This window comes from Ictidomys tridecemlineatus, chromosome 11 (assembly GCF_052094955.1).
Source record: "Ictidomys tridecemlineatus isolate mIctTri1 chromosome 11, mIctTri1.hap1, whole genome shotgun sequence".
Lineage (NCBI taxonomy): Eukaryota > Metazoa > Chordata > Mammalia > Rodentia > Sciuridae > Ictidomys > Ictidomys tridecemlineatus.
This window is the reverse complement of record NC_135487.1, coordinates 106,254,119-106,273,708: the sequence shown is the minus strand read 5'-3', so window position 1 is coordinate 106,273,708 and position 19,590 is coordinate 106,254,119. Positions and strand designations below refer to the sequence as shown.

Genomic DNA, 19,590 nt, shown 5'->3' with positions numbered 1-19,590 from the left:
AATGATCCTCCAAAGTATTCCATCTACCTAAGAGCAAGCAGCATTGATGCAGAGAATCTCCATTACTGTTTAAAAAAAAGAAAAAAGAAAAGTTACAGGGAGTTCTTCTGTGTACCTCAAGGTATCAACATCTCAAATACTGTTGTAGGGTCTAGGGGTTTCTGGAGATTGAACCTAGTGACACTTTACCACTTTTCCCCAGTCCTTTTTATTTTTGTATTTTGAGGCAAGATCTTGCTAAGTTGCCTAGGGCCAAAGTTGCTGAGGCTGGCCTTAAACTTGCAGTCCTGCTGCCTCAGTTTCCCTGGTCAGTTGTTATTACAAGTATGTACTATCACATCAGCTCAACTTTTACGTCTTAGTTTTTTATATATAAAAGCAGTTTTTAAATGAAATATACCAAATATTACATTTGAGTAAAATAATTGACAAAACCAATGCCTCACTTTTTGTCTACAAAATATATCTGTTTTTATTTTTTAAGTGATAGTTTTACTGGGCATGGTGGAGCATGCCCATAATCCCAGCTGCTTGGGAGGCTGAGGCAGGAGGATCGAAAGTTCAAAGTCAGCCTTGGCAGCTTAGTGAAGCCCTAAAACACTCAGTGAGACTCTGTCTCTAAATAAAATACAAAAAAGTGTTGGGGATGTGGTTCAGTGGTCAAGTACCTCTGAGTTCAATCCCTGTTACCAAAAAAAAAAAAAGAGCTAGTGATGTGGCTCAGTGGTTAAGTGTTCCTGGGTTCAATCCCCCGGTACCAAAATAATAATAATAATAATAGTTTTATGACTACCATGTACTGCTATTGGCTTCAAAGTAGGAGAAATTAAATGTTTTAAGAGCAGCCATTTCTGGAGTGTTGTCATGTTAGCAACCCATCCTTTGAGGAACTGCCCCTCACTTGTTTCCTGAGGTTCTGCTACAGTTATTAATCACCCTGGGCTATCTACACCCAGCCGCAAGAATGGACATGTCACTCAGGCCTGGACAATCATGGTATCCCAGTGCATTCTCTCCATAGTAACTGGTACCAGAGGTAACATAAGGTCTACCAAAATCCTGTGTGAAATCTGTTTTGGACATTAGAAAAAGGATGAGATGCTTTAACAGTTCAATTTGAGAATTCAAAGCTATTTTTCCTGCTACACTAAAAGTCTAGCCAAGAAAGAAGCCAACTCCAGAGACTACAGAGCCAAATAATAGTGCTGGTGACCATCATTGAGAACAGGAACTTAGCTATTTCTGATCTATGCCTGGATTTTCATATGTTTAGGTCAATAAATTTCTTCTTGACCTAAATTAACCTTAGTAAATTTGTCTTGCTGTAGAATTCTCACAACAGTCATGTGAATTAGGATTTTTTTTAACTTTCCTGTTGAGGTGTACAATACAAGATACTTATTGCAAACTAGATAACCCTACCAAAGAATAATATCATTCCAAAACTATTCCATTAAAGTGGATTTTTAAAAGTTATTTAATTGGAAGAAAAAAAACAAAGACAATTCAACTTAACTCTGTTTAAGTTCAGAAATAAGCATTTGCTAATAAACAAATGCTTATTTTTTCCTCCCTTGTATTTTCATTCATAAAACTACTTCTCTTAAATATCATGTACAGGGGCTGGGATGTGGCTCAAGCGGTAGCGCGCTCGCCTAGCATGCGTGCGGCCCGGGTTCGATCCTCAGCAGCACCACATACCAACAAAGATGTTGTGTCCGCCGAGAAATAAGAAAAAATAAATAAATGTTAAAATTCTCTCTCTCTCTCTCTCTCTCTCTCTCTCTCTCTCTCTCTCTGTCCCCCTCTCTCACTTTCTCTTAAAAAAAAAAAAAAAATATCATGTACAGTAAAATCCCACTTTTCATAGTCATATGTAATTACCAATCAGAACAAAGAGCTAAAGTGTAGCCACTCACAAACTTTCCTGAAGCAAGAAAAATAATTATGTGTTTAAAATTCAATGAAAAAAAAACTAACAATAGCAAAGAAGCTAAGATTCCAGAACGTATGAAGTAGATCCATTACTGTTCACATTACAAACTCGAGAAAATAAAAAGATAGTCCACTAAATAGAACAGATCATAACTATTAACAAATTGGATCTTAATAGTTTTTTTAAATCACTAAACTCGGGCTGGGGATGTGGCTCAAGTGGTAGTGCACTCGCCTGGTATGCACGAGGCCCTGGGTTCAATCCTCAGCACCACATAAAAATAAAGATGTTGTGTCCACCAAAAACTAAGAAATAAATATTTTTTTTAAATTCTCTCTCCCTTTAAAAAAAATAATAACTAAACTCAACTACAGCAGCAAAGTTTAGCTCTTTATATTTCTTACTGAGTCTCTAAAACAGTATCTCTAGTTGTGTTAATAAAACAAAGTACATTAATAATTTATACATGTAATCTGTCCTTTCCTGCGTATTCAGATATATCACAAGTCAAGTTATCATCCTCAACCTGTCTGCCTGGCCACAGGATGACTGAAATGGTGGAGGGACTTACTTCTCAGAACCACTGTGAAAGAACTGAGTGGCTCAATCAAGATAAATTATTTGAATAGCAGAGAAAAAGAAATATAATGATGCCACTCTTGTCACTGCAAGCCAATCAGCTGTGACTACAACTAAGGAAAAACTAAGGTTAAGATTGAAAAATATTTTCAGGTCCTTTTTTGCAATACTAGCAAATTGGCTTTCCCCATAAAACTGACCAGGGTTCCAAAACAACTCAAATAAGCCTATTAACCAAAAAGAATAGTACTAATGGCAATATTTTAGCTACATAATGGCTTAAATAAAAATACTCATAGTACTACATTATGAGTTGAAAATGAGGCTAAAGACAAAAAGATCATTAAGTCCCTTACCAGCACTATTGCTAGAAGAATACACATTTCAAGTTCCAATTAAAAAAAAAAAAAAAAACTTATAGGGGAATTCATAATGAAGCAACCTATACATTTAAACAATTAATGATTTTCCCTCTACTTTGTAATTATTCTATAATGTAGGTTTTATGCTTTTGTACAAAATAAAAGCTTTTCTATACACACACACACACACACACACACACACACACACACACACACACACACACACACACGAAAAACTATTGAAGCCAGGTGCAGTGGTACTTGCCTATGATCCAGCTACTCCAGAGGCTGAGGCGGAAGGATAACAAGTTCGAGGCCACCTAGGCAATTTAGTAAGGAGACCCTGTCTCAAAATCAGGGATGTAGCTCAGTGTAGTGGTGCAGCACCCCTGGGTTTAATTCCCAGTACAGCAAATATACATATGGGGAGGGGATGGGGGAGGGGATGGGGGAGGGGATGGGGGAGGGGAGGGGGGAAGGGGAGGGGAGGGGGGGGGAGGGGAGGGGAGGGGAGGGGGGAGGGGAAGAAAGCGGAGGGTGAGGGGAAAGATACCACACTGTAGACCTTTCTGTACTGAACATTCTTGCCCTCCGTTTTTCTCTTCCTCTGCTTCTTACAAGCTACTATGAAAAAGATCCCAATTCTACTCTACCAAAACCCATCCATATTTCAAGGCCAGGATAAGTTCAAAATTCTTTACAATTCCCTCCAACCGGCCAAGTCAGATAATAAGGGCAGGTAGTAAGACCCTACCAAGACATATGAAACCTATCTTTTACCTCACTTACACATATAAGTTCCACAAATTCATTATGCACACCCAAATTAAGATAATTTCTTAGAATTAAAAGACATTTGTAATGAAATATACTTATTTATTAAAGCATATCACTCCATCTGGTATTTGATCAAAAGGAAAAAAAAAAAAAAAAACAGCATCTGACTGCAACAAGGGTGACACAGAGGTCCCAGTGCCCATGTACTTTATGGGCAACTTAAGAAGTTTTGAAAAAATAATTTTATATATTTGATTTCCTTCTTTTGGAGACTTGAGAACCCAAATCCTTGCTAAGATATAACTCCACAACCAATTTTTAGAACAGCACACTACAGAGCCAATTAATGAGTCTAGTTTTCAGCAAAATTCATACAACTTACCTAGAGTTTTTGTTTGTTTGGAGGTATTGGAGATTGAACTCAGGGGCGCTTTACCACTGAGCCACATCCCCAGCCCTACTTTGTATTTTGTTTAGAGACAGGGTCTCACTTGAGTTGCTTAGCACATTGCCTTTGCTGAGGGTGACCTTGAACTCGAGATCCTCTCTCTCAGCCTCCTTAGCCACTGGGATTAAGGTGTGCACCACAGTACCCCACTAGAGTTTTAAATACTGTAAGAAAAGTAAAAAGAATAAAACCTTTCCTATAAATATTTGATACCAAAGAGTTCTTAAGCTCCCACAAAGCAGATGACCTCTTAAAAACAGAGACCATTTCTGACTCTTCACCACAGTTGCTACTGTGGTGCTGGGGATCACACACAGGGCCTGGTACCTATTAAGCAAGCATTCTACCAACAAGCTAAGCTCCCTGCTCCTAACTCATTTTATGTCCCCAATATTAGGTCAGTGCTAGCATCTCTCAGAGGAGGTGGCATCAGTCAGTGCTGAGGGAATGAATATGTGCCAATAGTATAACTTTTCATTCTCTCTTGATAAAGTCAAGCAAGTACCTTCTCTTGGAAATCATTCTGAATAATATTCATTCTTCTCATTCTTCAGAGAAAAAGAAGAACAAGGAATGGATTTGCTTCTCTTCCCCCAAAACAAGTCTCTTGACAACACCAAGCTCCAAGCTACTGAAAACCACGGTCGGCAACAGGTTTAAATTCAGAGTATCCATTCTATCAAAATATAATATTTCAAGAAACATTTTCTTTAAACAAAATATGAGAAGAGAATGAAAAATAATTACAAATGGCACAATTCTCATCTTTAATACCACAATACTTATCCTATGTTAAATCATCAGAAACTGGTTTTGAAATTTATAGTTTAAAATTGGTAGGTACTATTAAAATAGTTCAAAGATGAATTTCTCCCATAACACATTCCAGAAACCCTGAATAACCAGGACATTTACAAAGCACTTGGGGGTTACATAGTAAAAATGCTGTATCAGTTTATTCACCTAAGAAGACTAGGCACTGGCTTCATTAAGTCAGATAGTGAAACAAATTTAGATGTGTTTTACCATCAACTTATGTAAATTAGTGACCAGATTTTTAAAAACCACTGAAATCTGTCCCTCATTGTATTTTTTTTATATTTATTTTTTAGTTGTAGCTGGACACAATATCTTTATTTTATTTATTTTTATGTGGTGCTGAGGATCAAACCCAGGGCCTCTAATGTGCTAGGCGAGCACTCTACTGCTGAGCCACAACCCCAGCCCTCACAAGAGGTTGTATTAAGACCTCAGAGAAAAAATAATGTATATTCCCCAGGAACAGAGAGTTGTGTTGCATGAAAATCAGTTTTAGCAATAAACAGAAAAAAAAATTTAAATCATCTGAAAAGTGATAGGGCCAAATGTTAAATGTGTATACCACTAAGATAGAAAGTAATCAAAGAACTTTGGGCTGGGGTTGTAGCTGGGTGGCAGAGCGCTTGCCTCGCATGCATACGGCACTGGGTTCGATCCTTAGCATCACATTAAATAAATAATTTTTTTTTCTTAAAGTAATCAAAGAACTTTTTAAAGTCAACCCAGGAAAATAAAATTTACAGTCTAAATTATAAGAAGTTTGGAGGTATGGGCAGGATTAATAAAGCAACCAGAGTATAATACTAAAAAAAATGAACAAAATTAAATATACCTAATATGTTTAAATATAGTAAGTATTCCTACAATATGATGGACAGAAAAAAAAGTTTAAATACAAGAATGTTATAATGGAATAAAAATCAAAATCTAAGCAAATCAGAGTTCTGGTGGTATGGTATAAGCCCATTACTCATGATTAAAGGTATCAATGAACAGAGTCCTGAACTTTAAACCCCTGAGTTATTAAAACTCTTAGAACAACAACAAATTGCTACCAAGAGCTGGAAAAGCAGGAAAGTTTCACATTTAAAGTTTATCAAAATTTGATCCTGTTTTCACCAACAAAGGAGCTACCTCACCAATTCTCTAGTTTCAGTTGTTTAAAGAAAGGCAAATGTAATCTGTTACATTGCATACAGGAGGCTAGCAATTAACTGTCATTTCTCTTACTCTTCTTCAAAAGATACAACCACCAAAAACAACTGATGAAAATCCTAAATTACGCACTAAACAAACAAACAAAAAAACTAACAAAAAGATCCAAGAGTTAAGAAAAGAAAGGCAGAGAGTTTTCATTATTTGCATATTATAAACATTTCTTAATTTAAGATATTTAGTAATGTTTCTTCACCAATGGGGAATGTATTTATAGGAAGGAGTTAATTTTAACACAATCCCCTTAGAAACGAGATGTCCCAGCATCAGTGATTAAGACTTTTACCTTTATCTAATTAACATTGTACAAGTTCTCTTTCAAATTCATTTTTATTTAAACAAACTATACCATTTTTCCCTGTGGTACATCCCAAGATGTAAGACTAGAGTTAGGGCTGGGGATGTGGCTCAAGCGGTAACACACTCGCCTGGCATGCGTGGGGCGCTGGGTTTGATCCTCAGCACCACATAAAAATAAAATACAGATGTTGTGCCCACCGAAAACTGAAAAATAAATATTTTTTTAAAAAACTCTCTCTCTCTCTTTCTCTCTCTCTCTCTCTCTCTCTCTTAAAAAAAAAAAAGACTAGAGTTAGGGGAATTAAATGCAAAGTGTGCACGAGGCACTAGAGGATGACTCCATGTACTGATTGTATCACTACTTAACAACCAAATAATTTACAACTACAGAAATATGTATTTAAAGGTGCACTAAGAAGCAAATATTTGTGTGGATAAAACTCTGCATGTTCACCATTTTGGAACAAAATTAACTTGTCTCATTAATGAAGACAGAAACTGGTTTAATTATATACACTGAAGTATAATCAAATTAACTGGGCTGGGGTTGTGGCTCAATGATAGAGCACTTGCCTAGCAAGTGTAAGGCAATGGTTCGATACTCAGCACCACATAAAAAATAAATAAAATTATCGTGTCCTTCTACAACTAAAGTTTTTCAAAAAGAAAATCAAATTAACTAATCCTGGCCACAGGACTATATCATGAAACAATTTCAGCAAAGGTCCAAAGTTCAATTTCCTTTACTACTGGAAAAATACAAAGTTCAAATTCAAGTGACAACTTTTCTCTTAGAAGAAAAATAAACACACAGGGTCATAACTAAGAAACAGGTGACAACTTTTGCCAATGAATAGAAGGCACTAAAGATTCTTCTAGAAGCAGGAAAAGTCCTGATGTTGAGTTCTGTATTAACACTAAAACAATAAGAAATTCCCCAATTCTCCCAGGAAAAGTCTTAGATTAGGAACCAAGTTTTAAAGAGCTATTTTTCACTTATCCATTAAAGATTATAACAAAACTTTTAAAAAGAAGGAAAAAAAGCTCTAAATCAAAACCTGAGGCACTGACTGCTAGAGAGAACCCTCATTACATGATTTGGTTGATGGTAAGGCTCTGGCTGCACTCTCTGAGTAGATGAAAGGAATAAAGAGAGGAAGAATCAATGCTGTAGCAGCCACATCCTATACCGTCCAGTTCATCTTTCTGCCATGAACTTTGTCAGAAGCCAATATGAGATCATTCCCCATGAATATTACGTCTAACAGAAATGGATACATTTCATTCTTACAATATGCTAGCTTCTAAATGACATGTTGTGAATACAGTTTAACAAAGAGTTACCAGTTGAGATAAGAGACAGAGTGGGAAGTGCACTCTACAATACCGTATGAAATTGAAAAATCCATTTTACAAAGTTTAAAGGGAAAAAGTGAGCAGAGGAAATTTCTTTTTAAATCTCTATACTCTGTATGTTCACCCTTTTCTAAATGAATAACAACAGTATAGAATCTCTGCCACCTCCGGAGATGATAATTTACGCTGTTTTTAAGGAAAATCAAAGTTCTACAAATAACCTCCTAAAGTTCTTATTTAAAGTCTTGTGTTTAACCTGCAAAAAATCTGTTTCATAATAAATTTTATTTTTAAGCAAAGCCAGTTAATATCTAACATGAAAAATCAAAATTTTTAAATGACAACTTGCTTAGAAACAAGAATATTAATTTCAGATGACATAGTGATTCCACTGTGACAGACACAGTGGAATCCACTTGAAATTAATGATGCAGAGCCTGTCATAAAAAAAAATAAGAACAGTATTCAGACTTATTAATGATCATAAAACATGCTACAGCCATTTAATATGCTATTCCCTTCATTTTGGCTAAATATTTAAAATAGGAAAGTGCCTTTGGTTGTCAAGGGGGCAAAATTTTATTACTATAAAAATGGTAACTTCAGTTTGGGGCATCCAGTATGTTTACTCAACACAATTAACACCATTGCACACACTCTAAACCTTGAAATATTTCCTTAAATTTCATGTAAAGGTTGAAAAATATATAACATACAAACAAGACTAATGCTAATTAAAGAGCTCTCTCTTTAGTCTTCTAAAAGAATCAACATCATTTGGAATACACTAGCTTCCTTCCTCATCAACTTTAAGACTGTTTTTTACATGAGAATTATACTCTTAGCCATGTCCCAACTAATCAAAACAAAGCAATGATGCAGATGTTCTCTTGATTCATTGACTCATGGGATCTGAACTAAATGGCACCTAGCTAGTAAATGCTGCCTATATTGTACTTTGTATATTACAGACGTGCCTACTGGCTGAATTACAACCCCATAAGTCTCTTCTGTACCCTTCACATATGGCTTTAGAAGTTAGGGCTAAGAAAGAATCGTACAACTTGAAAACTAAAGGCTGTTTAAAGTCAGCCAGAGTTCTAAAAAATATTAACAAAACTTCACATAATCCCATTAACTTAAAATGAATATGACAGAATACGCTATATGAATAAAATCTTAAGATTGTAGGTCTATGTGAGTGTGTGTGTATACATACCCACAATACACATATGTATACTGCATCACAAACAATCAGTTCATGTAAAGCTCAAGGACTTTTAAAGATATTTCCAAAGTTAGCTGCTGAGAATGAAAAAAAAAAATGTGAGGGAGACAGCATGTTAAATTCTCATGCAGAATTTTCTCGAATTTTGCAATGAAGGGATGAACTGATATCTAGCCCATGTCACTATTAGATAGCTCATTGTTATTTTTTACACTACATATTAATAGAACACATTCAATCAAACAGTTTGATTTCTAATAACGTTGTAACCATAATTCACCTACAGACATCTCAAATGACAGAACCACATTCTACCAATGCTCAAACAACAACATTCTCAACAATAAATTCATGAGACTACTACATACTACCAGATCTCACTGTACGCAGTCTGATCAATGGTTTAAAACTGGCAAGTAGGCTATAAAGGTAACGTGCTTTGCTGCAGATTTTACTAGCATAGAGACACCACAGCAACAGGGGATCTTTTTACCTACCGCTTCAACAAATTCTGTAAAATCAAAAGCTTTACAACAGCATTTACATAGCTAGGCACTTAGATTTTCCTTCAGAACCCTGACTCTATTCACCAGCTCCCCGCAAGAGCACACCACTGCATACCCTCGTCGGTACCCAGACACCTGAACCACTTGGACTGACAGAGTTTGGCTGACAGCTCCGAGACATCTGCTGGTGTGCAAGAAACACTGAAAACAGCTAAACCCTCCCAGGTATTCTAAGTGGTAACCTTGGCACCAACTGTCTCCAATAGTAAAGACCTTTTTCCCTGTTGGAAGATGTACAAGATTTCACACACACACACACACACACACACACACACACACACACACGGGGGGGGGGGCGTCAATCTTAAGGCTCTTTTTCACAAAGACAGCCGCAAAGGGCTGGCATTCTGTAGTCAAAAACTCTTGTCTGCGTTGGGAAACAGATTACGAATTTAGGAAACCCAGCTGCCCGTAGCAATTTGGTGACAGCTCGCAGAGCAGCCCAGCCAAACCAGAGCTCAGTTTTCCTACGGGCAAAATGGGAATCACCAGCGACACCCCTCCCCCTCGCCAGGGGTCAGGCACACCCCAGGGGTCTCAGAGCACCCGGGATGAGAAGTGGTGGGGGTTGCCGCTTCTCCAGAACCACCCCCTACCCCGCGACGGACAGGCAGGGCCCGGTACCTGGCTTCACCGTCTTGAGACGGATGGGCTCGCGGAAGTGGCGGATGACAGCCAGGGTGTCCCGGTTGGTGAGCCCACTGACAGGCGTCCCGTTCACCTCCAGCAGCACATCCCCGGGGCTGGGCGCCTTGCCCGAGACGACGCAGCAGGTGCCCCCGCCGGGCTCCTCGCGGAGCCGCCCCAGGTAGGGGAACTCGCCGCGCTCGGCGCCTCCCCGGATCTCGGCGCCGAAGTCGCCCGGGGGCCCGGCCCAGGACACCGCGCACTCCTGCACCTTGCTGAGCCAGTGCTTCTTCTTCTTCAGCGTCTTCGACATCCCGAACCCCGCTGCACCATGGGGGAGACCCCGCGCGGGCGGCCGGGGCGCCGCTCCGGCCCCTTCTCAGCCCGGGGCCCCGAGCGGCCCACGCAGCCCGGCCAGGGGGGCCTCGCCGCTCCGGCCCCCCTCGACCACAGCCCGCTGAGGGTCCGGCCGCTCCGAACCCCGAGACGCCCCCCGGACGCCCCGCCTGGCCACGCTCCCCGGGGCTGGCCGGGCTCTGCAAGGGCCACCGCGGGTGAGGCTGAAGAAAGGAAACGGGAATGGTCCCCAGGCGGTTCCAGCAGGGGTTTCGGGCGGGGTCACTGCCGTCGGCTGGCCCCCAGGCTTGGCGCCCGAGCGGCGGGAAAGGCTGAGGCAGGGGGGCGGGGAGGCCGGGGAGGGAAGAGCCGGAACGGGAAAAATCCGTCGGGGGCGCGCAGAAGCGCGCGTAGAACCGTCGCCGGATCGACCGCGGCCGCTGCGGAGCCGGAGCGCGGAGACCAACGCCTGCCGGAGCTGCCAGGAAACTGCCGCTTTCAAACCCGCCGCAACCTCCTCCTCCCTCTTCCCCTCCCCCCGCCCTCGCCCATCCCTCCACCAGAGCCCCGCCCCCTCCCACCGCGCGGCGCCCGGCGCGCTGCCGTCACCGACCCGGCGCTTGGGAACGAGCCCAGCTCTCTACTCTCGCGCCGGGGATTGGCCCCCGGCGGGAAGGGGGCGGATCCTCGGCGGGAATGAGGGCCGATGATTGGTTGGTGGGAGTGGAGGAGGCGGGCGATAGAATGACTGAAGTTTAGAGAGGGTGGAAAAAAGAAGTTTGGAGAGTGAGGGAGGGCGAGCGGGGAGGGGCTGGGGAGTGGAGTCGGACTGCGGGTCGCGGAGCTGCGAGAGGCCCTCCGCCCCGTGGGGGGAGCCAAGGAAGACTCGGGCACCAAGTAACCGAACTCCTCGAGGTGGGGGGGCGTGGCTGGTCCACCCGGCGGAGATGGGGGCGGAGCCCGAGTGGGGCGCCACCGAGGAGCCGGCGGCGTGCCTAGATTACCAGACCCAGCCGAGTCCCGAGCGGCCTGAGGTGGCGGCGCCTTTGGAGTGGCTTGTTGTTACAACTTACATTGACTCAGTGTTGCTTTATTCGTTCATTTCCTCGAAAAATGTTACTGAAAGCCCGTGGAAGCACACTTTAGGAGTCCCGTTGATAGAAGGTCAAAGAGAGCCCTGCTGTGCGCCATCAGGCAAAGGAGATAGCCTCTCTGAATCCAGCATCCAACCTGAGCTAAAAGCAAAGACGCTTAATACCTAAATTCCCCCAGATACTGTGAAGAGTACATCAGAAACAGCATCTGCATAGTGCCTGGCAGAGGATTGATGCTTCTTCATATTTAGTAGCTGAGGATGACGACGATTTTTGTGTCAGGTGGAAATTGTGCTAGCTTTGGGGGTTCGAAGATGAAGAAATTAAGAGGCCCTTCTCATCAGGAGGTTGCAGTTTTCTGGAAGACCCCGACAAGTCAGCAGATCACCTAGGGTGGGAGTGGAGGTAGAAAGTGGTGTGGGAACTAGCCTCAAAGTCCGCCAACCTGAGTTGAGCCCTCGCAAGCTATTTACCTACTGTTTGACCTTAGCCAAATCTCTGCTTCAAGTTTACTCATCTGTGAAGAAGGAGGAGGAGGGAAAAGTAGCACTAAATAGAGACCTGAGATCCCTTCCAGCGCTAATTTTTCAGAAACTCCTCCTGAGCTTTCCCTCCTTCGGAACTGACTCACACTTTTTCCTGTCTTTGGCATACTCTTAACCATCTCGTTTTAAAACCCTGTCCATCCTCACCCTAGAAGCCATCTTTTCCAGGTAGCCGCCTCTGATTTCTTGCTCTTCCTGGGCCAAGTGTTTTCTCTGAGCCATGACACTTTGTTTCACTTTTGAGACATGACATTTATGTGGTCGGTCTTCCTTTAATGATAGCAGAAATCCTTTATTTTAAACTGTGAATAACTCCACACGATCTCACCACATCTCAGACTGGACCAAGCTTCCACAGCTGCAGTGATTTCTTTCACACCATTGTATCAGTCAGGCTCCTGGCATGAAAAAAAAAAAAAAATTGGCACTTTACAAAGAAGCACGCAGGGTGTGGGAAACCACAAGGCAAGTGTGGAACCCTGGGGCTACCAGCTCCTAGAACTGTGGAAGCCAGACTCAGATGCTGAGGGCTGCCTGTCTAGAGCCTGTGACCTGCAGTCACCTGTCGCAGTCAGCCTAAGTAATCACACAAGAAAGAAGCCAGAGATTTATGTGGTACTCCCCACCCTCCTCCATCCTGCTGATGCCTCCCAATGGCCAAATCCAACCAGAAGCCAGAGAGCAAGGAAGGCCTTTGATGCAGTCTGAATTAGCCAAGCCTCATATTGAAGAAGCTGCATCTGGAGTGAAAAGGAGGAAATATTTAGCACAGATATCATGTGGATTGTTCAGATATTCCAGATCTGAGATAAAGTTATTTTTTTTAACAGTGACCTACACTAATAGATTCCTAGTTGAAATCTTGATAATCTTCACATCATCTATTTTTGCTGAAATCGCGTAAACATCTTTCCCTGTCTAGATTGTATCTCTTAAAATGCCTTTGGCCATAAGGAACAAAATATCTGATAAATAATAGTTTAAAACATGTGGTCATTTATTAGATCTTTAACATAAAATTCAAAGGTAGGTAGTTTCAAATTTAGTTGAGCTGCACAATTATGTCATCAAGGAGCCAAGTTCTTTCTGTGTTTGCTCTCTGCCATGTTATGCCTATTATTGGCTTTTATCACCAAGATTGTCACCTCTTAATTACAGTGTGGCTGCCACAATTCCAGACATCACATCTTCAGAGGTTGTTGTATGAAGAAGGGAAAGGAAGGAAATTTCTCCTCACATTTTTATGAGGGAGAAAACTATTTCCTAGATTGCTCCCCAGTAGAATCCCCCTTTTTGGCTAGAAAAATGGTCAGATGCCTACCCTAGACTAGACACTGACAAAGGAACATCAGATTGCCACAGTTCATGAGTTGCCCCCACACCAAATAAGGGCTGTGTTTGAGAGAAGAAAGGGAGAATAGTTGTTCAATAAATATCTACCCACAGTGTGTCTGCCACATGCCTTGACCACAAATTAATTCTCAGGCAGAGAACTTCAGTGAAATTTTATATTTCAGTTAAATAAACTAATTTATTGTCTAAAACTGGTATTACCCTTTTATATATAATCATGCATTTTTTTGCCCATAGATACATTAAGTTGATCAAATGAATCCAGCGTAAATCCACAAACCCGGAGTATTAAAAATCAACACACATTGGAAAGGGAAGTTAGTTAAGCAGTCAGACGTCAAGTTTGTTTCCCAGAGCAGAACAGAGAGAACACTGAATGAAATAGAAAATTCCAAGAGCCCATCTTTCAGTGTTCAGTTTAACTCCACCTCCTAACCAGAGCTGCTTGAGTTCCTACAGTGAGGGATGTCACTGCTGGTTTCTATCTAGAAGTGTTATCTTTCCCAAGAGAACTCAAGACCCCTGAGGGCAGCTTCCCTTTCTGATTCATCCTGTGGCTCTCGCTGGGGTGGCTGAGCTGTCTGTAGCATTGCCAGCACACACTGCTGCCCCCTTCATTCAGCAAATCCAGCGTGTGTCATGAGCAGCCATGCTCAGTGCTGGTTTATGGCCATGAACCGACTTACAAGGTTCCTCCTTTTATGGGGAAGAAGACAACAAGCTTGAGATGAGTGCAGGATCAAGATAGCGTCAGGCAGTAATAAATATCACTATAATAAAAGAGGAGATGGAGTGAATGACGCGGTGGGGTGGTTAGAAGAAGCCCAGGTTCCGCTGGAGGGCTCAGAGAAGGTGCCATGGAGAAAGTGGTAACTGAGCTGAGACCCAAGTGACAAAGACAAGGGAGCCACAGGAAGACCCCAGTCCAGCCTTACCCAGGACCTCACCAAGCCCCCAGGCACTGTGTGTCTGATGAGAGGAACAGAGTGCTAAGGTGGCTGGAGGTGCCCATGGAGGAGAGTGGTAGGAAATGAGAGGCCGCATCACAGAAAGCCTTGTCAGCCACCTGAGGAATCTGGATTTTAATCGAGAAGGTCTGGGAGGTGTTTTAGACCTGATGGTTGTGACTCTGATTGCTCTGTTGAGTAGGATGGTAGGGGGTGTGGAGTCGGGGGAACCAGGGAAGCCAGGTGGAAAGTGGGGGGTTCTGATGTACATACTCTGTGGTCAACCATGGTCTCTAGTTCTGACTCCCTCCCTGATGCCGCAGTCCAGCTGCAGCAGAATAACCGGGGGGGTGACGAGGTGTTATTTTGACTTGTTTACACACCTTAACACCTGAGACAGCCATACATACTAAAATCTCTCTTCCCCAAGACAGATCATGTGAACTCTGGTCTTGCCCTGCCTTTGTGTTTGGAACTGGCCATAAAGAAACTCTCTAAACATAGATAATACCCCCCTTTCTAAAGGGGTCCTGCCTCATACCCAGGAGAATGGAAGGCTACACAGAGGCCAGGGAGAATCTGCACAGACAGGCCTGCTGGGTCTGCCACTCAGCCTATCGCACTGGATCACACTATTTGTGTCCAGTCACATACAGCGTGTGTCATGAGCAGCCATGCCAGGTGCTATAAAAAGTCACCTTTTTACACTGGTGGCTATGTGTCCGTCTGTGACAACAGGTCTCCATAAAACCCCAAAGAACGCAGCATTGCGAGATTCTTGCAGAGAGAGACAGGAGACCAAGGCTTCCAGTAGAAAGCATGCATCAGTGCCAACACTGGCTCAGCAGATTTGCATCCAAAGGCTGAGCCCTGAGCTCAGCTGGGACATTGCCTGATATAACCTTGGTTAGTTTCCTTTAGCTGTTAGGGCCTTTGTCTCCCATATATGGTAACAAACATTTTAATTAGGTATTCTATGCTACAAAGTTGCAACAGAATTACCCACGCAAACACAGACACTGACTGTGCCTTGTTGCCTTGTCCTTTATCTTAGGAGATCCCTCTGTTCCGGGTGGGCTGTTACCACAAGGATTCGGAGACCTTGGAAGTTCTTAGAGGGTGGTACACCCAGAGAGGACTGGAAGCTCCATGCCCCATATCTTCTCCTCCGCACCTCTTCATCAGAATCTTTTTTGTAAAATCCTTTATAATAAACCAATAAACAGGGCTGGGGATGTGGCTCAAGCGGTAGCGCGCTCGCCTGGCATGGGTGCGGCCCGGGTTCGATCCTCAGCACCACATACCAACAAAGATGTTGTGTCCGCCGAGAACTAAGAAATAAATATTAAGAATTCTCTCTCTCTCTCTCTCCTCTATCACTCTCTCTTTAAAAAAAATAAATAAATAAAATAAAATAAAATAAACCAATAAACATGCTCGTTTCTCCAATTTCTGTAAGAAACTGGCAGGGGTCGTGGGACCCTTGATTGGTAGCTGGTAGGTCAGAAGAACTGGTAAGATCACCTGGGACTTGTTATTGGCATCTGAATTGGATTAAATTTGGAGATGTCCACTGCAGATTTGATTGGTTGATGTGGGAAGGGGAACCCACATACATCTAGTGGCAGAAGTGATCTGTGGTGGGAGAGGAAAGGAGGAGAAATTGAGTCTGACTTTGAATTGGTTTTTTCCTATGTAGATAAATATCTTCTATATTTATAGAAACCTAGAACTGGAACACATCAAGAGATGACAGTGGCTTGGACCAAGGTAGAAAAGACGGAGAGGAAAATTTGTTGAATGCTCTGTGGAAATCAGAAATTACAGCTTTAATTTTCTACACTGATCACAGTTAAAGAAATATAAGTTACAATTGCATTTAATAAAAAAAGCTTTGTGGAATATAATTGCTTTGCTGAAATGTCCCTTCCCGGTAAGATAAGGAGAAGAAGATTAGAAAATAACAAGTGGAAGTTCTTAATTAAGTTTAAATTTATACAGGTTCTTTCCTTTATTTGTTTATTGAGGAAAGCATTCAAAGAAATGTAATGTTAATTTCAGGGTTGTTTAATCTCTTTTTTGTTTCTGTTTTCAGAGCTGGGGAGTCTCCTCCCTGCAAGACAAGTGCTCTACCACTCAGCTACCTCCCCAGCCCTTGTTTAATCTCTTAAGAAAGTAACAAACACTCAAAGCACATGATGACCTTAAAGTTTGTGAATCATTTTTTTGTTCTCTTCATCTAGAGAATGTGCTGTTAAAAGTAGAATGTGCTTTCTTAAGTGATAAAGGAACCCACAAACCTTATTTTAAAAGAACTCTGCCACCACACAAAATCTTTTAGGTTCTTTGACTAATTAGAAAACCTCAGAGCCTTGGGTCTTTGACAGTTTGGAAACAAATAAGCTCTTAAGAAAGTCAGATCCCGGTACAAAACACAAAAGGAGACTCCTTTGTTTCTACAAAAGGAAAATTCTCACTTTCTTGGCTAAGCTTAGGTAGAGTACATCCAAACACACAGTACCGAATTTCACAGTAAAATTGATTGGAAGTACAACACATGAACTTAAACACAGCTTATTCAAAGACAGGGTACTGTGGCCTTTCTTTTACTTACAAAGATATCAAAGTAAAGTGTATTTTTGCCTTCGTTCAAAAATGAGGAATGATCCAAAGGAAAACATACACGTTGCCAATAGTTTGATGGAAAAAAAAATGTTCAACATCGCTAATTATCAGGGAAATGCAAATTAAAACCACAATGGAATGTCACTTCACACCTGTCAAAATGACTATCATCAAAAAGATGAAATTTATCAAGTGTTGACAGGGATGTAGGGAAAAGGGAACTCTTGTACATCCCTTGATAGGCATGTAAATTAGTCCAGCCGTCATGAGTAGCTGTATGAAGAACCCTCAAAAAAACTAAAAATAGAATTACCGAGTGATCCAGCAATCCCACTTCTGAGTGTATATATGCAGAGGATCCTGAAGCCTGTATGTGGAGGAAACATCACACTCACATGTTCTCAACCACCAAAATAATGGGAGCAACATGACTGTCCATCAGAGATGAATGAATGGAGAAAATGTGGCACATATACACAATGGAAAACTACTCAGCCTTAAAAGAGGATGAAATTCTGTCTTTGTGACGGGAGGAAAACAGGAAGGAAAAAACCCAACTCAACCCTGATCTTGGACTTCTAGCCAATGAGAAAATCATTTTTTTGTTCTATAAGCTACCCAGTCTGTGGTATTTTATTATAGTAGGCTAAGTTAAGACACAGCAGTCAGTCAGTGATCCTTTGCCAAAAGGAAAAAAATTTATATCATGTTTTTCTTTACCTAACACCACATTATATCCCACCACATTTCACCGAGTAAAAGCTGTTGTTCCTAAAAGCTGTTGTTCCTAGCTGCCCTAGATTGTAAGTTCTGGGAGGGCAGGGACCTAGGTTTTGTTTGCTGAGTTGTCCCGAATCTCTGGAAGACTGCCTGTTCATAGTAGGATCTCAGTAAGTCCTGGTTTGCCCAAGTGCTTTCCCGTCAAAATTTCTTCAGATACAGTAACTAGACTAAATAACTTAAACCGTGATAATTTTAAAATTATTCAATCTACAATAATCCTATGAGATGGCGGTCAGCATTTTCCTAATGGTAGTGGGTGGGTCAGGAAGATTCCCACAGCCATTCAGGGGTTTCTTAGCATTAATGTCCGTCAAAACTTCAACTCAGATACTTTTGCTCCACATCTAGCTTTCTTTCTCTGCCCCTGGTAGTCATTCTAAGACATTTTCACAGCAGAAGAAAACATCAAAATACTCCAGTTAAGAACTGGGGGGGAGGGGGGGTTTCCTCCATGAAAACTACATCAAAATGGTTAAAATTGAAATGATCAAAATTAACTGACCCAATTAAGTGTTAGCCAAAGAAATGTAGACATGTGGGAACTCCCATGTACTCGTGATAGGAATGTACATTGATTCAACCACTTTGGTAAACTGGCAATTTCGAGTTGAGTTAATGTCTGTATATTCTAGGACCCCTTAATTCTGTGCACCAATGTCCTCCAAAAGAGCTATACAAGAATTATTCATAATAGCCTGAAACTGGAAACAACTCAAATGTCCATTAAGATTAGAAGGGTTACATAAATCTTGAAGCATTCTTACAATAGAATACTATTCTACACAGCAATGTTAGAAAAATAAAACTAATCTGCACAAAACAAAATGGACAAATGTCAAAGCCATAATTTCGAGCAAAAGAAGGTAGGCACAAAATGCTCACCGTGTGATTCCATTGACATGAATTTCAAGAAGGGTGAGAACGTGTGTGGTGATTGGGGTTAGAATAATGATTACTTTGGAGGAGGTATTGACTAAAAGGGACACAAGGGACCTGAGGTCCTGGCAGTGTTTTATATCTTGATCTGGGCAGTGCTTCACAAAGGTATAAACATCTATGGAAATCAATCTGGTTGTGTGCTTGAGATGATGCACTTTAACATGTAATACACAAACACATTACACACAAATACAAGGTTTTTTAATGAGTAGTTTTTATCAATAGGAAATGATGGATTAGATGTCTACATAATATCTGGCTAGCCATCTGAAAAAAATATTGATCTTTTATCTTTACCATATTTCTTATTTAAAAATCAATGTCAGCTGATCAAATATTTACATATTTTAAAATCTGTAATCCAAGGTTTTCCTTTTTGTGAGGCTGGGGAAGGAGGATTGCAAGATCAACGTCAGCCTAGGCAACTTAGAGAAACACTGTTTCAAAATAAAATATAAAAAGGGCTAAAGATGTAACTCAGTGGTAGAGTACTAATTTAGCTGTGTAGGACCTTGGGTTCAATTTTCAACAAAGAAAAAAAAATCTAAAGGATAAAGTATAGTAAATTGTTTTATAATATTAGAGGGATCTTAAACAAAACTTAAAAATAAACATTACTCTTGGAACAAATATTTACAATAATTGTTGACAAAGCCAAATTTCCTTCTTATACAAAGAGCTCTTATAAATCAATAAGCAAGCAAAGCTAAAACAATCTAGTGGAAAGATGGTCTGTTACATTATACCATAAAACC

At 41.2% G+C, this 19,590-nt stretch overlaps 1 protein-coding gene across 5 annotated transcripts in view; it reads right to left on the bottom strand.

The window, feature by feature from the left end:
- Positions 1-10,666, bottom strand: part of Magi3 (membrane associated guanylate kinase, WW and PDZ domain containing 3) — a 237,787-nt gene extending 227,121 nt beyond the window's left edge. For all 5 annotated transcript variants that reach the window (XM_078027040.1, XM_078027041.1, XM_078027042.1 and 2 more), the window contains exon 1: positions 10,211-10,666. In XM_078027040.1, the coding sequence (XP_077883166.1) occupies positions 10,211-10,526 (316 nt within the window). In that variant the 5' untranslated portion in view covers positions 10,527-10,666. The remainder of the gene's footprint in view (positions 1-10,210) is intronic.
- Positions 10,667-19,590: the final 8,924 nt, after the last annotated feature.